The sequence below is a fragment of the Rhinolophus ferrumequinum genome, chromosome 24 (assembly GCF_004115265.2).
Source record: "Rhinolophus ferrumequinum isolate MPI-CBG mRhiFer1 chromosome 24, mRhiFer1_v1.p, whole genome shotgun sequence".
Taxonomy (NCBI): domain Eukaryota; kingdom Metazoa; phylum Chordata; class Mammalia; order Chiroptera; family Rhinolophidae; genus Rhinolophus; species Rhinolophus ferrumequinum.
In genome coordinates, this window is record NC_046307.1 from 6,821,431 (window position 1) to 6,840,446 (window position 19,016).

The window sequence follows — 19,016 nt, forward strand, 5'->3', positions numbered from 1 at the left end:
GCTTATCTTGAAAAGCTGCCAAGTTTGCTTTTATGCTCTCAGTGCCTCAAGTGGAAATCAATTAAAGTACCTGCTGTTTTGAATAGCAGATAATGGTGGAAGGTCAGCATTCAGACCACCAACAGTGTTCAACAAGCAAGTGTTATTCTAAAACTACAGCCCAGAAGATTGGCTTTTTAGTTCAATATACATTGGTTAACTAACGAACTGGACTAAAGTAATTCGTGTTATCACACAACTAAGTTTTATTGAATATAAGTAAAGCAAAATTCTTCCTTGGTAGAAAATTCAGCATTTGACCCTGTAGTTATAAAACATCTTTAGCAGAAAGGTCTTAGCGAGCGTGTGGGTGGGAGAACTTTTAGGAACTAAAGTTTTCAGGTTAGAGATCCGTTCATTCAAATATAAATGTGTCCCGTCCACAAAGTACATCAAATGATTAACCTCTCTGTTTATTTTCAAGAATCTAAAATATTGTAGAGAAATAATTTGATTTAGGCATTTTTAAAAACAAGTTCCTGGGTGAATTTTTAGTAAATGATATGTGCAAATAAAAGCATGGAAGTTAAACTACATCATATCCTAAATATTATAAGATGTACTTGTACGAAATATGACAGAAAAACTATCTGTCACAGCAGATAAAATAATGCAAATAAAATATATCACACTCTTGCATAGACTGTTAAATTTTTAAGAGGTTACAAACATTTCAGAAATCTAAATATTTAAATAAAGAAAGGATAGGAAAATAATATTTTGGGAGTTGTGACAAATCCAGTACTCAAGTTGTAATAGAGCTGTTTAAAACGTTAGCTTAAATATGTCTTTCCCAAAGTATTTAGTAGACTTGGGTCATAAGTTAACTTGAACTTTGCAGTGATTTTTTAGTCTGCTTTGAACACTATTGCCAGAGTAGAATTCCTAAAATAGCTTATTTATCTTATCAACCTTCTGGTCAACTGCTAAGTGGCCTCTTATTCCCTCCAAATATGGATCCCTAGTCCTTCCTGGTATTCAAGATCTGGGTCTTCTATCTTTAAAATCTTATTCACTACTCCCTTCCTTCTCCCATGACACTGGTCTTCTCACCCTTGCATGATCGTGTCTTTCACATTTCCACTTGTTCTGTCTTTACTGACCTGTTCGCTTCCACCCTCTTATCCAAGTGCCTGGATAGTTAGTAACACAATCATCTTCACTAAGATTGCTCTGATCGCCTTTAAATATTCCTCATGGATTTCACACTTCTGTGCAATTTATGAATAGTATGCTTGTCGCTAAAAAACTTAACCATCAAGGAGAACTGACTCTGGGTGGTGAACACACAATGGGCTTTATAGATGATGTAATACAGAATTGTACACCTGAAATCTATGTAACTTGACTAACAATTGTCACCCCAATAAACTTTAATTTAAAAAACAAAAAACCAAACCAAAACAAACAAATCTTAACCATCTTATAGAAATAGAAAGTCCTTAGGGACGTGCCAGTTGTGCCCCTTTATATCTGTCTCTGGGCTGACCACAATGGTAGCTCCGGCATCGATTTCCGATGGTCCTCCCTCTTGAATTTTCCCAGAACTCTTCTTTCATTATGTCTTGCTGCTTTATCCCAGTGCTTGTTTTTATTCCTTTCCACGTTTCCTTAGAAAAAGTTCATTGTGTCCTGGAGATCTAGAACTCGTTCATACTGAGGTAAAATGACTGATAACTTCCAGAAACATACGCACTGAGAGCCTCTGTATTGTGTCAAGGGCCAAGGCTATGTATTGGAATCAGGAAGCACTAGCCGTGGCGTAAGTGACAGTCTTCAGGAAGGAGGCATTCAATTTATACCACAAGCACATCACTTTAATTCTTCCAGCCTGGTTCATATGATGGTACAAATATTGATTTTTTTAGCTTGTATTTTTCTGTTGTAGCTACTTAATGTTATGTAATCACATGTGTTTTAGTTAAATTTGAAGAGATTTAAATTTATTGCACAGATTTCCTGTTTTTATGCATCCATTTTCTCATCATTATAAATAAGCTATAAACTAGTTCAATCATAAATTCAGTATTGAAAGTATCACAACATATTTTTCTTGAATTAACTTCTGTTCTATCAAAGTAGCTTTCTCAAAAAATTGTTTATGTCATCTCAAAAATGTGATACCTTCCTCTTATTATTATGCCCTTGTTTTCAGCATGTTATTTGTACAGGGTTATGGTGCAAGGTAGAAGGTGAGAAAGAATGCAGAACCAAACTTGATCCACCAATGGATGGAACTGATTGTGACGCTGGTAAGGTAAGTCATTTATGTTACCTCAAGTTAATTAGAATATTACATGAAACTTAAGAAACTTGCGTTTTCTCCTGCCAGTCACATGTATCCCTGTTAACACTAGTGATATACTTTCAGTATATAGAAAAGTTGAAGCATTTCATCTATTTTCAATTTTAACTTTTATATTTTTTCCAATCTGTCATTTTGTTAATATCAATGCAATTATTTTTTATCGTTGGTTATGAGAATATTGAGAGTCGATATATGTATTGCCTTAAAAAGAACTCATTTTTTTTACTATGCAAATTAAACATAAGTAAAATAATAGCATATATAGTGAAACTTCTCAGAGATAATGAAAACTTTCAGGTATAAAATATTGTCTCAGGAGAGCCACTGAGTATAAGTTTTCCTTGTCACTCCAAGCATCATAAATAAAATACTGTAATTGACATTTTGGGGATCAGTGAATATTTGACTGTCTAAGTTATTTAATCTAATGTGTTTCATAAGGCAGTAAGAGTTTATTAGTTTATATTTCCAGATCAAAATAATTACTGTTGAAATTTTCTTTTGGAGAACATGAAGGAGGGAGATCCCATGTAAACTTATAATTATGGTTAATTTAATCAACAGGTAACAGTTCAGTAGTTTACATACATTTTTAATTCTTATTCTACAAAGGGGAAGTGGACCAGTTATCAGAAACCTTGCTTCCGAAGAACATAAATTTTTATTACATTTGAAAAGAAACAACAACGTAAAGAATACTTGGGGAAAACACTTAGTGAAAAAATTGAGTTATGTAGAGTGGTAGTTTAGAAACACATTGATTTGAAGAGATGGACAGAATGGAAATCAAGCAATTCCACTTCTAGATTTTGTTCTAGGGAAATACACATGTGCACAAAAATAGGTATGTGTGCATGGATACACACACACACACACACACACACACACACACGTTTACGTAAATGCAATTTGCCATGGCGAGAAATGAGAAACAACAAAAATATTAATCAGGAGAGGAATGGTTAGAGTGTAGCTGTTAAAAGAATAATATATATATGTACATATAAATCTGTATATATACATATAAATATGTACATATACATATAAATATAAAATATGTACATATACATATAAAATATGTACATATACATATAAAATGAAAAGATCTACAAGACATGGTGGTTAATACATAGGTATGTCAGGAAAATAATACTTTATGATACCATTTGAGTTTTAAGAGAAAAGGTTTGTATTCAGATGTGAATATACATACACATAGTATATATTTTTAAACTCAGAAAACGGTTTGAAAATATAAACTCCAAGCTATAATTTGTAGGGAGGGAAGTGGAATTGATGGATGGGAGTAAAGCAACAGGAGGTGAAGGTGAATATAACTTTTCTCCAGACATTTTTGGATTGTTTGACATGAGCACATAGTCATTTATTACTTCTATGATTTCTTTAATTAGAGAAAGAAACAATGTGCAAATTAAGTCCAAAATATTTTTTGAAAAGACTAGAAATGTTTCATCATTAGATACAATCAATAAGAAAATGGTTTCATGAAAGGGAACTTCTATGAAGTATCATTCAGTTGTTCACATACTGAGCTAAATATTTTTCTATGATCTTATGTAGAGTCAGAATTTGGGTTTGTTTTATTTTTTAAATTATGCACAAAGTATAATAGCATGTGTATATTGAGCAAGCCTTATAGTATTGCACTGAGTAATCCATTGCTTGAATCATAAAACTCTGCACCAGCAATAGTTTTTATCATTCCAGCAACACAAAAGCACTAATAAAGATAACCAAATATTGAGTCATATTTTTTCAAACATCACACAACCCATTCGCCTTACTTAGTTCTTCTTTATCAATATAAAATCTTTTTCTTTTTGTAATCTACTTTGCTAAGTAGTTTTCTACTATTATTTTTTTCTATCGATATTTATGAGAATAATTTGCATTCTTGAGGTCTCTAAATTTATTCTTTGAGCAATCAAAACTGTAATTACTCATCAAAAGTAAAATGTTTTATTTCCCTGTTATTGTGCTAATGATATTCTTGTAGTGGTTCTGTAATGTTTTGTGTGTTAAAGTAACTAATGAACTTCTCAGTTCCTCAGGCCAGTGGGTTTCTTCACCTATCCATCTGTTCCAGCTGTTTTAGAAGCCATCATGAGAATAGCTTCCAACACTGCAGTTGAGTGCCACATAGTGCTGAAATATTTGAATGCTTGCAAGCTCGCACTAAACACTGCTAGCTCGATACGTTGCAAATCAAGAAACAAAGCTGGGAATTTTGTTATGTGTTACACTCTAACGATGTTAATCTAGCTGTATAACTAGTTTACCTATGAGTATACAACTAAGTCGGAGAAAGTGCCTACAGAATTTTATGATTCAAAATGCCTGGGAAGATAGGGATTAATCTCTTTATACATAGCATTTTCCCAAATTCAGAGCATCCTGTTTTCTTTCCTATTTTCTCTTTGTAATATTATCATCTGTGTTTACATTTATATTGAACAGAGGTGAAGGAGTTGATAAATGATTTGATAAAAACCAAGAAATATGTGTTTTTTACTTATAATATTTGCTAGGAATTGAGGGGAAAGGAAAGTATGATACCAATTTACTAGCAATTTAGACTATTTTGAAGGACCTTACATAATATACTTTAGTTATTTACTTTCCTAAATTGAGATTCTTGAAGTTACTATGATCATTCTTTATTGAAAAAATAAAGCCTGTAATATCCTTGCAATCTCACATTTGCAAATGTACAGGGTTTCTTACCTTCTTTCTTTTCTCCTCTTTTCTTCCCTCCCCCAACAATGTATGTATGAGAAGATTTGGTTAGAAAACAATGTTTGTTATTTTTTTTTTTACGTCTTTTTTTTTTTTTACACCTCCAATGGGGTGTTTTTGTGAACTTCCTAGACATATCTGTATAGAAATTTGACAGAATAGAAATATCACCCATTTTTTTAGGTCATGTACTGTCCCAGAAATAGTTTATATTTTATACTCTCTTAGCATCTTCATAAATCACACAGAATTAGTCAATGTGACAAATTTTTACATTTTTGGACCATGTATAATACCTTTTTTGAGGCTAAAAGATACAAATGAGACAAAACATGCTGCTAGAAAATTTATGAAAAACTCCATTAGGATCATTTTATATACAAACCTAATAGACTATGTGGTATAATAATTTAAAGAACACATTTGACATTTGCCCCAGTATTGAAGCACACCACTACCTAGAAGACATAAAAGCAGTTCTCTATTGTTTCATCCAGAGATCTGCTTATCGGCAAGGTGATGAACTTCAAATATTATATTTTGCTTTCTTTAAATTTCAGCTTATTTGTGTGTGCAAATTTGGCTTACATATCTGTTTCCATTTCTCTTCGTCTGCCAGATATGGTCCAGTTCAAATGATGTGCAAGTGTGGGTCCCGGTCTTTTCCAGAATATTTTTAGTCTGATGTGAACTCTAGCCCAGTGTTTTAATGCCAGTTTGCTGCTAAATGGGCAAGGAGCTATGACATTCACTCTGGGAAAAATAAACACCCTTCAAGTAGGCCAAAACAATTTGACCAACTGAAGTTTGACAGCTTTCACTTTGAATTCTTTTTTTTCCATGAATGGCATAGCATTGTGAAATGCTAAAAACCAGTAAGTTGTTTAAAAGTTTTCACAGGGTATGTGTTTTCCCCCCTTTTGAAATTTTTAGACTGAATCTTCCTACAAAATCTCAATTTATTTAATGACAGACTTAGCATATCAATACATTCTGAGTTGTTGGGGTTTATTTTTTTTTAAGCCTGGATTTAAAACTTCTTGAATCTAAAAGAGGTTGAATTTAACATGATTAGAGAAAATTTTGCAGGAACTAATTATTTTTTTGCGTAGAAAAGCATTAACTGGGCTCAAACAAAACTATGTAGTGTAATTTTTAAGTTCTCTCTTCTAAAAACAGCATTTAAAAACACATTCTCAAAATAAATTTTTAAAGAAATACAGATCGATTAAGAGCAGAATGAATAGAATTGTGATTAGATTTCTGGAAACTTATTAATAACAGTAATGTAATCACACATAATTTATTATTGTTGTTAATAAATTAAACAACAGGATTTTTTAAATCCTGAGCAGGGGCTATGCGTTGTGCTTAGTGCTTCATTCAAACTCTGAAAAAAATCCATTAGGTAAATATGATTATCATTCACATTTTGAAATGGGAAAACTGAGGGTCAGAGTGTTTCTGTAATTTCTTCAAAATTCCTTATAGATCAGGTTGCCCTTAGGTGCAGAAAATTGTTTAGCACTTGAAGGATAAGCTTGCTTTACCCCGTCATTATACAATTATTAATCTAAATTTTCCTAATCTTTATTTATTATTCTCAACATGCTTTTGTTCAGTTAATTTTCACCTTGAACATGTGTGCCATGACCATCACATATCTGATTTTCCAGGAATAAGGAGAAATTATAATAATCTGTCCATCAAGTCCGCGCAGCCATTCCTCGGTAACCCCAGCAATAGCCTCTTTCACTGCTTTTGTTTAATGAAAAAATAAATATAGAAAAGAGAAGGAGCATACTCTTTTCTCTTCCTTCACCGTTGCTTTTCTCAGTGAATAAATAAATACCGAACAAGCTACAGAATAATTAGAATGAAATGACAGAATTTCATTCAAAGAGTCTAATTGCCCAAGTAGTTCCAACTAACACTTTTCAGAAGAAAACATGCTATAATGTTAAGGCTTGAATTTGATTGGGAACTCTTTCAGAAAAAAGAAACAAAAAACATAAAGGGAAGTGCTAAAATTAAATAATACTTATTTTTGAACTATAAGGAGAGTCCCCGGATCACTGACATTTCGAATCAAAATCGCTAAATTTGCTACAATGTCTGCCTCACCCTATTTATAGAAGCACAATTATGTCTTGTTTTCCATTCTTACATATGAATCTATGCTTTTTTTAATTCATCTCTTAAATTGTTTTGTTTCTTAGAGTGTGTTAGTTTTCCTTTCCTGGCCAGTGCCAGGAACCCCACATTCCCTCCTCACCCTACCCCTGTGCCAGTCCTGACTTCTCAGGGCTATCGTACAGATAACTGTGTGCTCTTTTCATGACAAGACTGTATGATCTGACATGAGAACTGGGAAAGCAGGACCATTGTGTTACCATGACAAAAAGCAAGTGCGAACTTACCAGTGGTCTTTTTCAATTCCATGTGTTTGGGGCTCTAGTAGACCCGATTTAATCGAAATTCCTGTGACTCTATAGGCCAGTGAATGATTTTCCATTGTGCCCTGATTTGTTCACCTAAGACATAACTTTTGGAATAGTGGTGTAAGGCTGGAGAATGTACCAGCAGGACCTCAGCACCTGGACATGCGGCCGGAGAGTGGAGCGTGTGGAGTCCCTGTAGCCGAACCTGCAGTTCTGGGATCAGCAGCCGAGAGCGCGAGTGTCCTGGGTAAACGCACAGTTCTGGGCTTGGGGGAGGGCAGGTTTTTCTTCACGTTTGGGATGCAGAGACTTTACTGATAAGCCATGTTGGAAAGCAAAAGGAGCCCCTCAGACCCTCCTCCACATTGGGAACAGAAGTCCCTCGATTTCTTTATTTTATATAGTAACTCCCTTTGAGAAAAAAAGAGTAAGACCCATCCTTCTAGTAAGAATAAATAAATGCTACAAAGGGTGATTTCTTGATTAAATCAAATACAATGTGGGATTTGAATAAGCAGTGGATATGTATTAGATGAAGTAAGTCCAGATTTAAAGGAGCTGTGAGAAGCGCAAGAAGGTGGTAGGACTTCAGAAAAGGAGGGAGGGCCTGAGAACAAAATGAATGTCAAAAGAAGCTGAGAATGATGAGAAATGAAAACATGTTAAGCACGTGTACTGACGGGGAGCATGAGAAGCATCCTTCAAAAGCGATCCTAGGAGAGTGTGTGAGAAAATCGTTTCGGCTTTACGCGTTAGCTCTGGGTGTGGGCTCGGTGGCCCAAACCCTTGTCAAGCGATTATGAAGAACTTGTATGAAAACGTTAGAAGCACCGCCTTAGTAATTCTTAGGACCAAACCCCTTCGTGGGAATTGTAGGCTTTCTATTTTTGTCCCGAGTCTCTGCCCTTTTCTCTTTGATTTTCATGGCAAGTTGGCTTTTATTCCTCATGTATTTTGGAAGTTAAATTGATTGAGGATTGGAAAAGATGTGTGGTCAGATAGAGTTCCAAATATTACCAATTATTTAGGGAGTCCACATTTTCAAAAGTAGATTTAATGTAAAGGAGTATACCTAAATTTTTTATTTTTACTTTGTAAAAAATACAATGAGTAGCTAACATAAAAAAAGATAAAATTGATTGTTTGTACTATCTTTTCTAGGCTAGGTTCTGAAGCAAGGGATTGTAATGGTCCCAGAAAACAATACAGAATATGTGAGAATCCACCTTGTCCTGCAGGTTTGCCTGGATTCAGAGACTGGCAATGTCAGGCCTATAGTGTTAGAACTTCGTACCCAAAGCATGTGCTTCAGTGGCAAGCTGTCATGGATGAAGGTATGATCGACCAGATCACCACCGTCTTACTGAAGTAGACGTCTAGGTTTGCCAAGTGCTTTGTTTACAACAGTAGTGAGTGTGATTTCACGGATTCTATTCTAAGTACTTCAGAGCTCTGTTGTTTCTACCTTTACTGACATGTAACAATGACAAGCACTGACTCAAAATATATTTAAAAGTAGAGAGATATTACTACACACCTATTAGAGCAACTAAAATAGAAAAGAGTGACACCACCAAATGCTGGTGAGGATAAGACACTGGGTCTCTCACACATTGCTGATAGGAAAGTAAAATGCTGTGTACAGCCACTCTGAAAAAAGTGGGGCAGTTTCTTAAATAACTAAACACATAGGTATCATATAATTTAGAAAATGCAGTCCTGGGCATTTATCCCAGAAAAGTGGAAAAGTTTACAATCATGAAAAATTCTGTATACACATGTTCATGGCAGCTTTGTTTTCAGTAGCCCCAAACTGGAAACAACTGAAAAGGTTCTGAGTAGCTGAATGGTTAAAGAAACTGAGGTGCAGCCATACCCTGGGATATTATGCAGCAATAAAAGGAACAAAGTATTGATATGCACAGTGACTTTTTTCACCTCAGAGCATTATGCTGATTGAAAAAAAGCCAATGTCAAAAGGCCACGTACTTTGTGATCCCATTTATATTGCATTCTTGAAATGACAACACTATGGAGATGGAAAACAGGTAGATTAGTGGTTGCCAGGAATTAGGGATGGTGGTGGGGAGTGGGATAGCTGTCATAATGAGGGGGTAGCACAAGGTAGAACGTTGTGCTGATGAAACAGTTCAGTATATTGATTGTGGCGTTGACTATAAAATCTACACATGTGGTAAAATGGCATAGAACTAGACACATACATGCACGAATGTCAACTTCCTGGGTTGGCTATTGTACCATAGTTACTGAGGTGTAACCATGGTGGGAAGCTGGGTGAAAGGTATATGGAACCTCTCTGTAGTATTTTGTGCAACTTCCTGTAAATCTTTAATCAGAATAAAAATACGAAGAAAATTATACGTTGCCTTATTACTTGAGACCGACCATTCTTGCTCATGGTCAGCGGGCTGTGTGTTTGACCTGCAGTGACCAAAAGTGACGGTGAATTCTGTCTTAATCGACCATCATACCCCTAGTCTTGCCTTTCATTGCTTCTCCTCTTAGTTAGGAGTATGCTTTCCGTAATGACACTCCTGTTATTAGCCTAGATTCCATTGTTTATCAGTTCCAGTGCTCCCATCTGATAAAACTCTTCCCTCTGTGTAAGCATCGGAGCATACAAAGCACTAATGGGAAGTGCCAAACAATAGGGCAAATGATTCCACTACATAATGGGAGAAAAGCAGCCAGCAGAAGATTACCTCCTCGACTTCTTGCTATCAAACACAGAAGCCTAACTATATCTGCAGGCATTCCACCTGCTTTCTAGTATATAGCAGAATTTTCATTCCTCCTTTCTAAAGCCAGTTGCTCCAACTGTACCCTGAATGTCATCCCCATCTTACCTTTCCAGCTCGCTTATTGAGTCACCCCTACTTTCTCTTATATACTTAGTCTGCTCTCTCTGATTTTTCACATCCGATGTTTAAACATATTTAGTACTCCTCCATGAAAAAATGCAAACCTTCCTTCAAGCTCATAGCTCACCTCCAGCTAGTGCACTTATACTCTTCCGTCCTCATAGACACACTTCTCAAAAGAGCTTCTGTTCTCCAGCCCTCTGTTTCATTACTTTCAGCCTGGATGTCAACAGCACAAATCTCACTAGTGTCATCAAGGACTGTCATGGAAATTAAACCTAATGAGTTGTTTCCAGTCCTTTTTATACTTGACCTCTCAGATGCATTCAAATAGTTGGCCACCCCTTGGTTCTTGAAACATTCTGTGTCTTTACTTCCATGACATGACAGCGTCCTGGCTTTCTTACCCTATGTCTGGTGTGTTCTTCTGTCTATCCCAGATGCTGTTCTGTTTTGACTCTACATATTCTTCTTAGGTGATCTCATCTATTCTCATGACTTCAAATATGCAAATAACTCCTGAATTTCTGTCTTCAGCCACATTTTTCCTTTGAGCTCCAAACTTGTATGTTCAACTTCCTCCTTGAAATTTCTACTTGACTATCTGCAGGTTTAAGACTAAATTCATGCTTTTAATCCTTCCAATCCATGTCCATTCTGATCCTGTTTAGTGTGTCCTTTGTCAGTGAAGGTTATACCAGCTCTTCAGCTGCATAAGCCAGAAATGTGTCATTCTTAACATTTCCATCTTCCTCCCCATGTATCCAGTCCATCACCCTGTCTTATATATTTTACTTCCTGAGTATCTGTCCACTCCATCTCCACTCTCACTACTCTAAACTTCAATTTCCAGAGTCTCTTGCTTGGGCTCCTGTAATGGCTCCAAAGTAGCATTTTTGCTTTCACTCTACTCCTACCTCAGTTCTCTCCTCATAGAGCAGCCTAGAGATCTTTCTGTAAACTACAAATCTGATCCTTTCAATCTCCCATTTAAAACGTTTCAGAAGCTTCCCAAAACTCTTCAGGTAAAGATCAAATTACACGACATAACCCTCCCACTCTGCTCCTGTCTCTTATCTCCTGCTTCATCTAAAACCGCTGGCTTTCACACTGCACTCCTGATCCTGCTCTTGTTTCACGGCCTCAAACATGTCATGTTCTCTTCCCCCACACCATCCATCGCCAGACATATTGTTTCCTCAGTTGAGAAGAAGTGATAACACAATCTTCTGTTTACACAATCCTCTTCACTGGTAGTTCCGTCTTTCCAGATGCTTACATCAAACACCTTGTAGTCATCTTTTTTTCCCCTTCCTTTTCTTTCTCCTTTACTGTACATGTAAAACATCAGTAAGGTCACATTAGCCCTATCTTTAAAACACCTCCAGAATCTGATCATTTTCCCACATCTCCAGAACTGTCTCACTGAGATGACTGAAGGAGCTTCTAACTGGTCTCACACCTGTGTCTTTACCCCACCTTCATTCTCAACGTAACAGCGAAAGTGATACATTTAACATGTCAGTCATATCACATCATTCTTCCATTCAAAACTTTTCAATATCTTCACTACTCACTAAGAGTTCAAGTCCAAAGGTCTTCTAATAGCCTATAAGGACCTCTGCTACCTTCCTGTTGTCCTCTAATTTCTTCTCTGCTATTCCCTCATCACACCCTTCTGCCCACAGTGGCTCCCATGTTCCTCCCAGAATAAGTCAGGTGTCTTAGAAGTTGTTTTCCCTCCTGAAGCACTTCCCCCAGATATCAGTATGATCCACTCTCTCACCTCCTTCAGGTCTTTTTTTAAATATTAACTTGAAGCCTTTCCTTTCCCTTCTTTATTCTTTTTCCACAGAGCTTATCCTCTGCCATAATACTTTTATGTTTTATTTATTATCTATCCCACAATAATGGTTGTAAGGACAGGGCTCGTTGTCATATTTCGTGCACTGGTGCATCTTTAGCGTCATAAACAGTACCTGAAACGGCTAGGCACCGAATAAATATTAGGTGAATGAATGATACGTCTAATGGGAGTTTTCCAGTGATCTGTCTTGGCCCCTCTTGTCTTCTCCCTGGGATAATCTGACTTATTTGGTAGGTTTTGTTTATCATCTGTATATACTGCAGGGACACATATATTCATCTCCAGCCCAGATTGCTCTGTCCTGAGCTCCTTAGCTGCTTACTCATGTGTTGCACGGACATCTCCACCCGATATCCCATTCATCTCTAATCAGCGTGCTCCAAGTTGAACATACCCCCTGCTCCTTTCCTCCCTCACACTCCCACCTTCTGCTTCTCTTACTGGGCTCTCTCACAGAGAATGGCATCAGCACTGACCCCATTACCAAGCTAAGCCACAATCCTTCTTCTGTCTCCATTCACCTGGAATCAGTCAGCAAACCCTGTTGGTCCAAACCTTTCCACTGCCAGCATCTTTGTTCATTATTGCACCATCTCTCACCTGGATTCCTCACCTTCGCTCTGGCTGCAGCCTCACCCTCCAGCCCCTACTCCTTGTTTCAGCCAGGTTGGCCTTTTTAAAGGCCAGATCTGTCTATTACTGTGCCAAGCAATACCCTTCCCTGAGTCCTATGGCTCTCAGGACCAATCTCAAACTTTCCTACCTGGTTTATAAGGACGTTTTTGTGACCCGCCCTTGGACTTCTCTCATTCCTTCTAGTCTCCAGCACAGGAAGGCCGAATGCTATTTCCTGCGTCATATCCACCTTGCCCTCTTATTTCTGAGCCCGTAAACATGCTCGTTTCTTGGCATAATACCTTTTCTTTCTCAAGCCTTGATCTCTCTCTCTCCTAATTTACTTACCTTGAAAACTTCTACTGATTTTTTTGTACTCAATTTATTTCAAGTCCTCTAGAAAAAAAAAAATCCCCCAGATCTTTCCAACTGGGTATGTGTCTCTTTCAAGTACCCCACAAGCACCCTGTGACAGCAGATTTTATTATGTCTGTATTCTCTCTGTTGTCTGCGCCTAGTGTTCAGTCTGGCAATGAAGCTTTTGATGAATATTTGTTGCATAAATTTGAAATATATAAACAATATATTTTCATTGTAAAAAAATAATCAAGATGACTATTCAGGTCATGAAAATCATCATCTGATATTTTGAGGGTTAATCCTGACTCTGCCTCTAACTGGCTGTGCAGTTTGATCACATTAAATTCGTCTGAAATCTGCTTCCTCAGATGTGAAATAAGAGATAGGAAATAGGTTCCCTTCAGATTAAAAAAAAAAAAAAATCAGGATTGGATGGGGATCAATTTAAAATGTTGAAGACACTGGCAATCATAATCCAATAAATTCCTAACTCTTATAAAGCGATGCTTATCACCAGAATAATCCATAATAGATATTTGTATAGTGAAGAGGTTAGTGTTTTTGATAATACATTTTTGCAACACGTATCATCAGTCAGTATGATGAACAAACTACACAGTAGTCTTCATATATTACAGCACTATGGAAGAAATGGAAATATACAACGCCTTTATTTATTTATTTATTTATTTATTTATTTATTTATTTTTTATTTTTTAAGGAGGGCACAGCTCACAGTGGCCCATATGGGGATCGAACTGGCAACCTTGGTGTTATTAGCACCACGCTCTAAGCAACTGAGCTAACCGGCCACCCCCTGAAATATACAATGCTTTTAAAAATTCCAAGTCTTAATAACATATGGCACCTTAAAATGCAAGTGACTGTTTCTGTTATATAATACATGTACATGGATCTATGGCTAAGAGACTTAAATGGAGGATATCAATGCAGTGGTGAACATTTATTTTTAGAGAAAAAAGAGGCATGGCTTTAACATGCAGGTATTTTGCATACTCGTGCTGAAATTTGGCTGAAATCCATGTTTAATGCATATCGTGGAAAGGGTTGGTCTCTTAAATCAAGACAGAGCCTACCTGCCAAGTCCTGGCATGTTAAATGGATCTCTATAATGTCCCAGTCTCGAGGGTGCACTCCAGGAAGGAAGATTGGTATCAAATGTTTATGTCATCTGTAAAGCTAAAGTAAGCACAGCGAATTGACAGTATGTTGTAAAAGGAGAAATACAAAGATTTTTATCTGCAGTCTTGCTTGGAATGTGAGTGGAATTTTCTAGACTAACTCCTGTCAACATTATTCATGTATCTGGTTTGCTCCTCTTTTCAATGAAAACCCCAGAAAGAGAATTATACATAAATACATACCACTTTTAAAGTGTTACAATTACAGCAGCTGTTTTTAAGTCCAAAGATATGACATAAAGCAGTCATTGAATAAACATAACCTACTTTGAGGTGTTAGAGCACACTGAAATGCTTTATTGCAGCTTCTAATGGCATCTTAAAGGAAAATCTCAAAACCATGCACATTGACGGCCTTGTTCCAACTCCTCAGAATTGTTCAGAGCAGGACTCAGAAGCCACATGTGAAAACTGTTTGAAATGTTCAATTCTGAAGGCTCATTTAACTGTCTGTCTTCTCTTTGCAAAGTGATAGCCAGTTCCCTGCCTCTGGCTGTTATTTGGTATTTATAGAACCCCAGCAGCATACGTGGAACTTAACTGAAGACATAGCGGAGATCAGTGTCAGAGACTGTAAACTATTTTCCATTCTATTTATATGAGCTTAATAAACAGTAAAGGGCCCCACTGGTGTCAAGCCAATAGAGTAGTAATGTAGCATGGAAATTGCTCTGAAGTTTCAGATTTGGATAATCCTACTACTGGTGTTACCAAATACTACAGCTCCTTTTTGGATGCTTAGAAATAGAAACGGCACTTGAGAAATGTTTTGGCATTCTTTGACTGAGCCTAATAGGTAAGTGTTTTAACTCTAACCATCCTACCGTATTGTTTCATGAAGCACTGAAGAAGACGCTCGGCCATTCAAGAATTCTTCACCTAGAACAGTGGTTCTCAACCTCGATACCTTATGTACCAACATGCTTTTTGACTAAGCCGTAACGGGGGCTGAGTCCTAGCCAGGACCTCAGTGACTGTGCATACCAGTGGTTGTTCTCATGGGGTTGTATTGCATTTCTAAACATCCTCGTAATGGAAAATCTTCTGAGAATTGCTCATCTTGGAAGTTCTTCTTTCTCCCTTTAGTAACTTTTCAATTAGAAAACACTAAATGCATAGGATTGAAAATTAGTGTATTGGACTTTAAAAGTGAGATATAATAACCCTCCAGTATTATCTACTCTAATATAACATTACCCAGTTCACATCAAATTATATTTTTCACTCATCAACTGTTCTGAAAAATAAAGCTTGAGATAAAAATACTTATGGAGTCACTTATGCTTAGTATTTTTTTTTATCCACTCTGTATGTAGAAAAACCATGTGCCTTGTTTTGCTCTCCTGTTGGAAAGGAACAGCCTATTCTTCTGTCAGAAAAAGTGATGGATGGAACTTCTTGTGGCTATCAGGGATTGGATATCTGTGCAAATGGCAGGTGTCAGGTAAGACATTCTAAAAGGGAGAATGTGTCTGCTGAGGTAGGACTGGGGACCACCGAGCAGCCACACGGTACGGTGCAGAACTGTGCACCAAGATTCAAAAGATGAGGATGGATTCCTGACTCAACTCTGACCTTGACCAAGTCTGATCTACTTTGTAGAATGTAGGGTTTGGACTAGCTAATCTTTAATACCCATTACTATCTGAAAGAATCTGAGATTTTAATTCTGTCATATGCATATAACAGGTCTAAAATTGTAACACTTTGGGCTTTTTATGTCAAAACATTCCAGATCAAAAATGCAAGCACTCCAGTTCTCCATGTGCTGGGTCTAAGACTAAGCCATGTGGTAAAAAGCTAAAAAACCAGTCCTATTGTTCGCTTAATCTTAAAGCATTTCAACATCTTGTATCAACTGATTTTGAAATGTATATTCAATTATCTTATTATTCTTAACCCTTTCATTTCCCTTTCTCTTCCTTTTAAGAAATAATCTTCATCTACTACATGCATTTGTGTGCGTTTCTTCATTTGTCATTAGAAAGATAGAAATTCTGTTAAAGTGAGGATGAAGAGCATAGTGGAAAGAGTAAAGGCTAGGACTTAGAAGTTACTAGTTACTGCTCTGCCACTATCTCAGGTTGGCTTTCCCGGAAGATTAATGTGCGGGGAGTTTAATGCCAAGTGTTTTCATGATCAACACCGGTGTGGGAGGGGAAGGAGGCAGGATTCGGCAGAGGGGACGTTGGGCTGTAGTGAAGTCACGAGGCCTCAGCCGACCCTCTGGGGAGCATGGAAACTTGGATGGCTCTTCAGAGTTGTCCCCATTTGGGGTGAGATAAACTGCCATTTTTACCCCCAACATCTGCAAACATTTGGATGCAAGTTGCCCCGGGAAGGAGACGATGACCTTGGGAAAGGCAGTTTTCTTCAGGCGAGGCAATTTCTGAAAAGGGTTGATGGCTGAGAGCCATCAACTGATAAACTTCCCAGGCATGGGATGGAAATACATCCTTTAGTTATGAAAATGAGTATCTGAGTGGAGCAGCACCGGATCCATGGCAGCTACTAGGAAATTGTGTTCTTGGGAAAATCACTTAAAATATGTTTGCAAATGTTAACTCATTTGTGAAATGAAGTTGTTGGACCAATGGTCATTGACTTTCTTGTGTAATACACTCCTTTGAGAATTTGAGGAAAAAATTTGCTTTTCCCTCCCAGGAAAATGCACACCTGAACACACACACACACACACACACACACACACACACCAAAATTTGAAAACAATTGTGAGCTATGAATGGATCCTTCTGTAGTCCAAAAGAAGTCTATGGACTTCTGGGTAAAAACTTGAAAACAACATGAAACTTAAATGCTTCACCAGCTCTAAAGTTCTGTATTTTCCCAGGATGCTATTAAGTTTACAGCACAGAATCATGTAATACCATTGGCATAAGAAACAGTCTTATAATTACATATTAATTTCCTTTATTCTTTACCAGAATATGGCAGTAACCCGAAATATAGTTTTCATTTGTCTGTAAAAAAAAAAAAACAACAACAACAACAACAAAAAAAACCATTGCAGGTATTTACCTCTACTTTTTTTTTCAGAAGTAGATGATGGGCAATTAAAGCTTTTAATTTTATTTTGTCATTTTATGTAAATCTGTCAGGTTAGTGTATGTCTTAAGTTAATTTATTTTTCAAAAAAATTATTTTTCCAACTGTATATGCAGCGTACAATAGCCTAAATTGCTATGCTTTCATTTAACAGTATTGTGTAAGCAGGGCCCTAGCTAGACATTAAAATTACAGCAACAAAAAATTATGCATAAGTGCTATGTGAATCTGATTATTATAATTAAAGTTCTGTGAAATGGATTGTGACTTCTGAGAACATTGGAATACTTCAAGATTCTGGCTTTTTAACTAAAATGCTTTATTCAGTCTTTCAATATAATTAAAAACATGCTTCTTTTAAGTACTGACAACCTTCTATATATTGGGTTTGGCTTGAGTGTTTTGTTTTATCACAAAGCACATAGTAGCACTGAAGCTGAATGTAGAATTCTAAATTTGGTGAGTGGACTAAGAAGGGCAGTTGAAAACCGCTTTCTCCTGGTGACCCAATTTGGCTCTGTGACGTTTACATCATGGAAAAGATGGAGAAAGCTCTACTCTGTATTATCACATTATCCTCCCATCTCTATCATGCCAGTGGTACCTCAGGTACCACTAGTTAAACAAAGTCATCCATCTTCAACTTTTGGAGTTAATGTGAGCATATTTTGATAAGTGTGGATATTTGAGACTATCAATTACAAATGCAAAATCTTTGATTCTTATATTAAAAATATATGATCTTGGAGCCATGGTGTTATGTCTGTGCCTGACTTTTATTGTAGGTTTGCAGACTTGTAATATCCCAGCTACAAGGGTTAGAAAAACCTGAGACACTACTAGGTACTAATTTATGTAATCATCTATCTACCATTTCTTGAGTTTGTTGTATTTGCCAAGAAACAAACGGGACGCTAGGAAGAAAGCAAAACATGGTGCTTTTGTTATTTCAAAACCACTTTAGGCTCTACTCTAAATTTTTTCTTCATTAGAACATGAAGGAGAGTTTTTTTTTCCGTACCCCAGGACTCCCAGGTCATTTCATGGCTCCTGCTTAGTGAACTCTTCCCATACCTTTGTTGTATTTTGTGGATTTCCTGTGGTGGCCACCTCTTTCATTCGGAGATATTCTCTTTATTTCTCCTCAAATAAGCTTTGATTTGCTGATCAGAATTCTCCGCTAATGCATTGCTTTATCTCTCTTGATGCTGATATACCCTCCCTTGACGAAAGGAAAGGATGCAATATTATGTAGGTTTCGTGTGATTTTTGTTCTCTCAGGGTATTTATCCAGCAGCTGCATTTTATCATCGCCTGCTTCCCCCATCACAGCACCAACACCCACAACAAAAGACCCTGGTTTTTTTTCTGTTTTATTTAATATTTTAAAAATTTCTCTAAAATAGTTTTAACTTGTTCTAAGTGGATATATTATCTGTCTCTCTTGCAGCTCCTATTTCGAGGTAATTGTGTCATCCT

The 19,016-nt window shown here is 36.8% G+C and overlaps 1 protein-coding gene across 1 annotated transcript in view; it reads left to right on the forward strand.

Moving 5' to 3' along the window:
* Positions 1–19,016, forward strand: part of ADAMTS19 (ADAM metallopeptidase with thrombospondin type 1 motif 19) — a 226,830-nt gene that overhangs the window by 142,045 nt on the left and 65,769 nt on the right. Inside the window, exons 11-14 of the mRNA XM_033096500.1 lie at positions 2,195–2,296; positions 7,662–7,792; positions 8,707–8,879; positions 15,788–15,915. Of these exons, the coding sequence (XP_032952391.1) occupies positions 2,195–2,296; positions 7,662–7,792; positions 8,707–8,879; positions 15,788–15,915 (534 nt within the window). The remainder of the gene's footprint in view (positions 1–2,194; positions 2,297–7,661; positions 7,793–8,706; positions 8,880–15,787; positions 15,916–19,016) is intronic.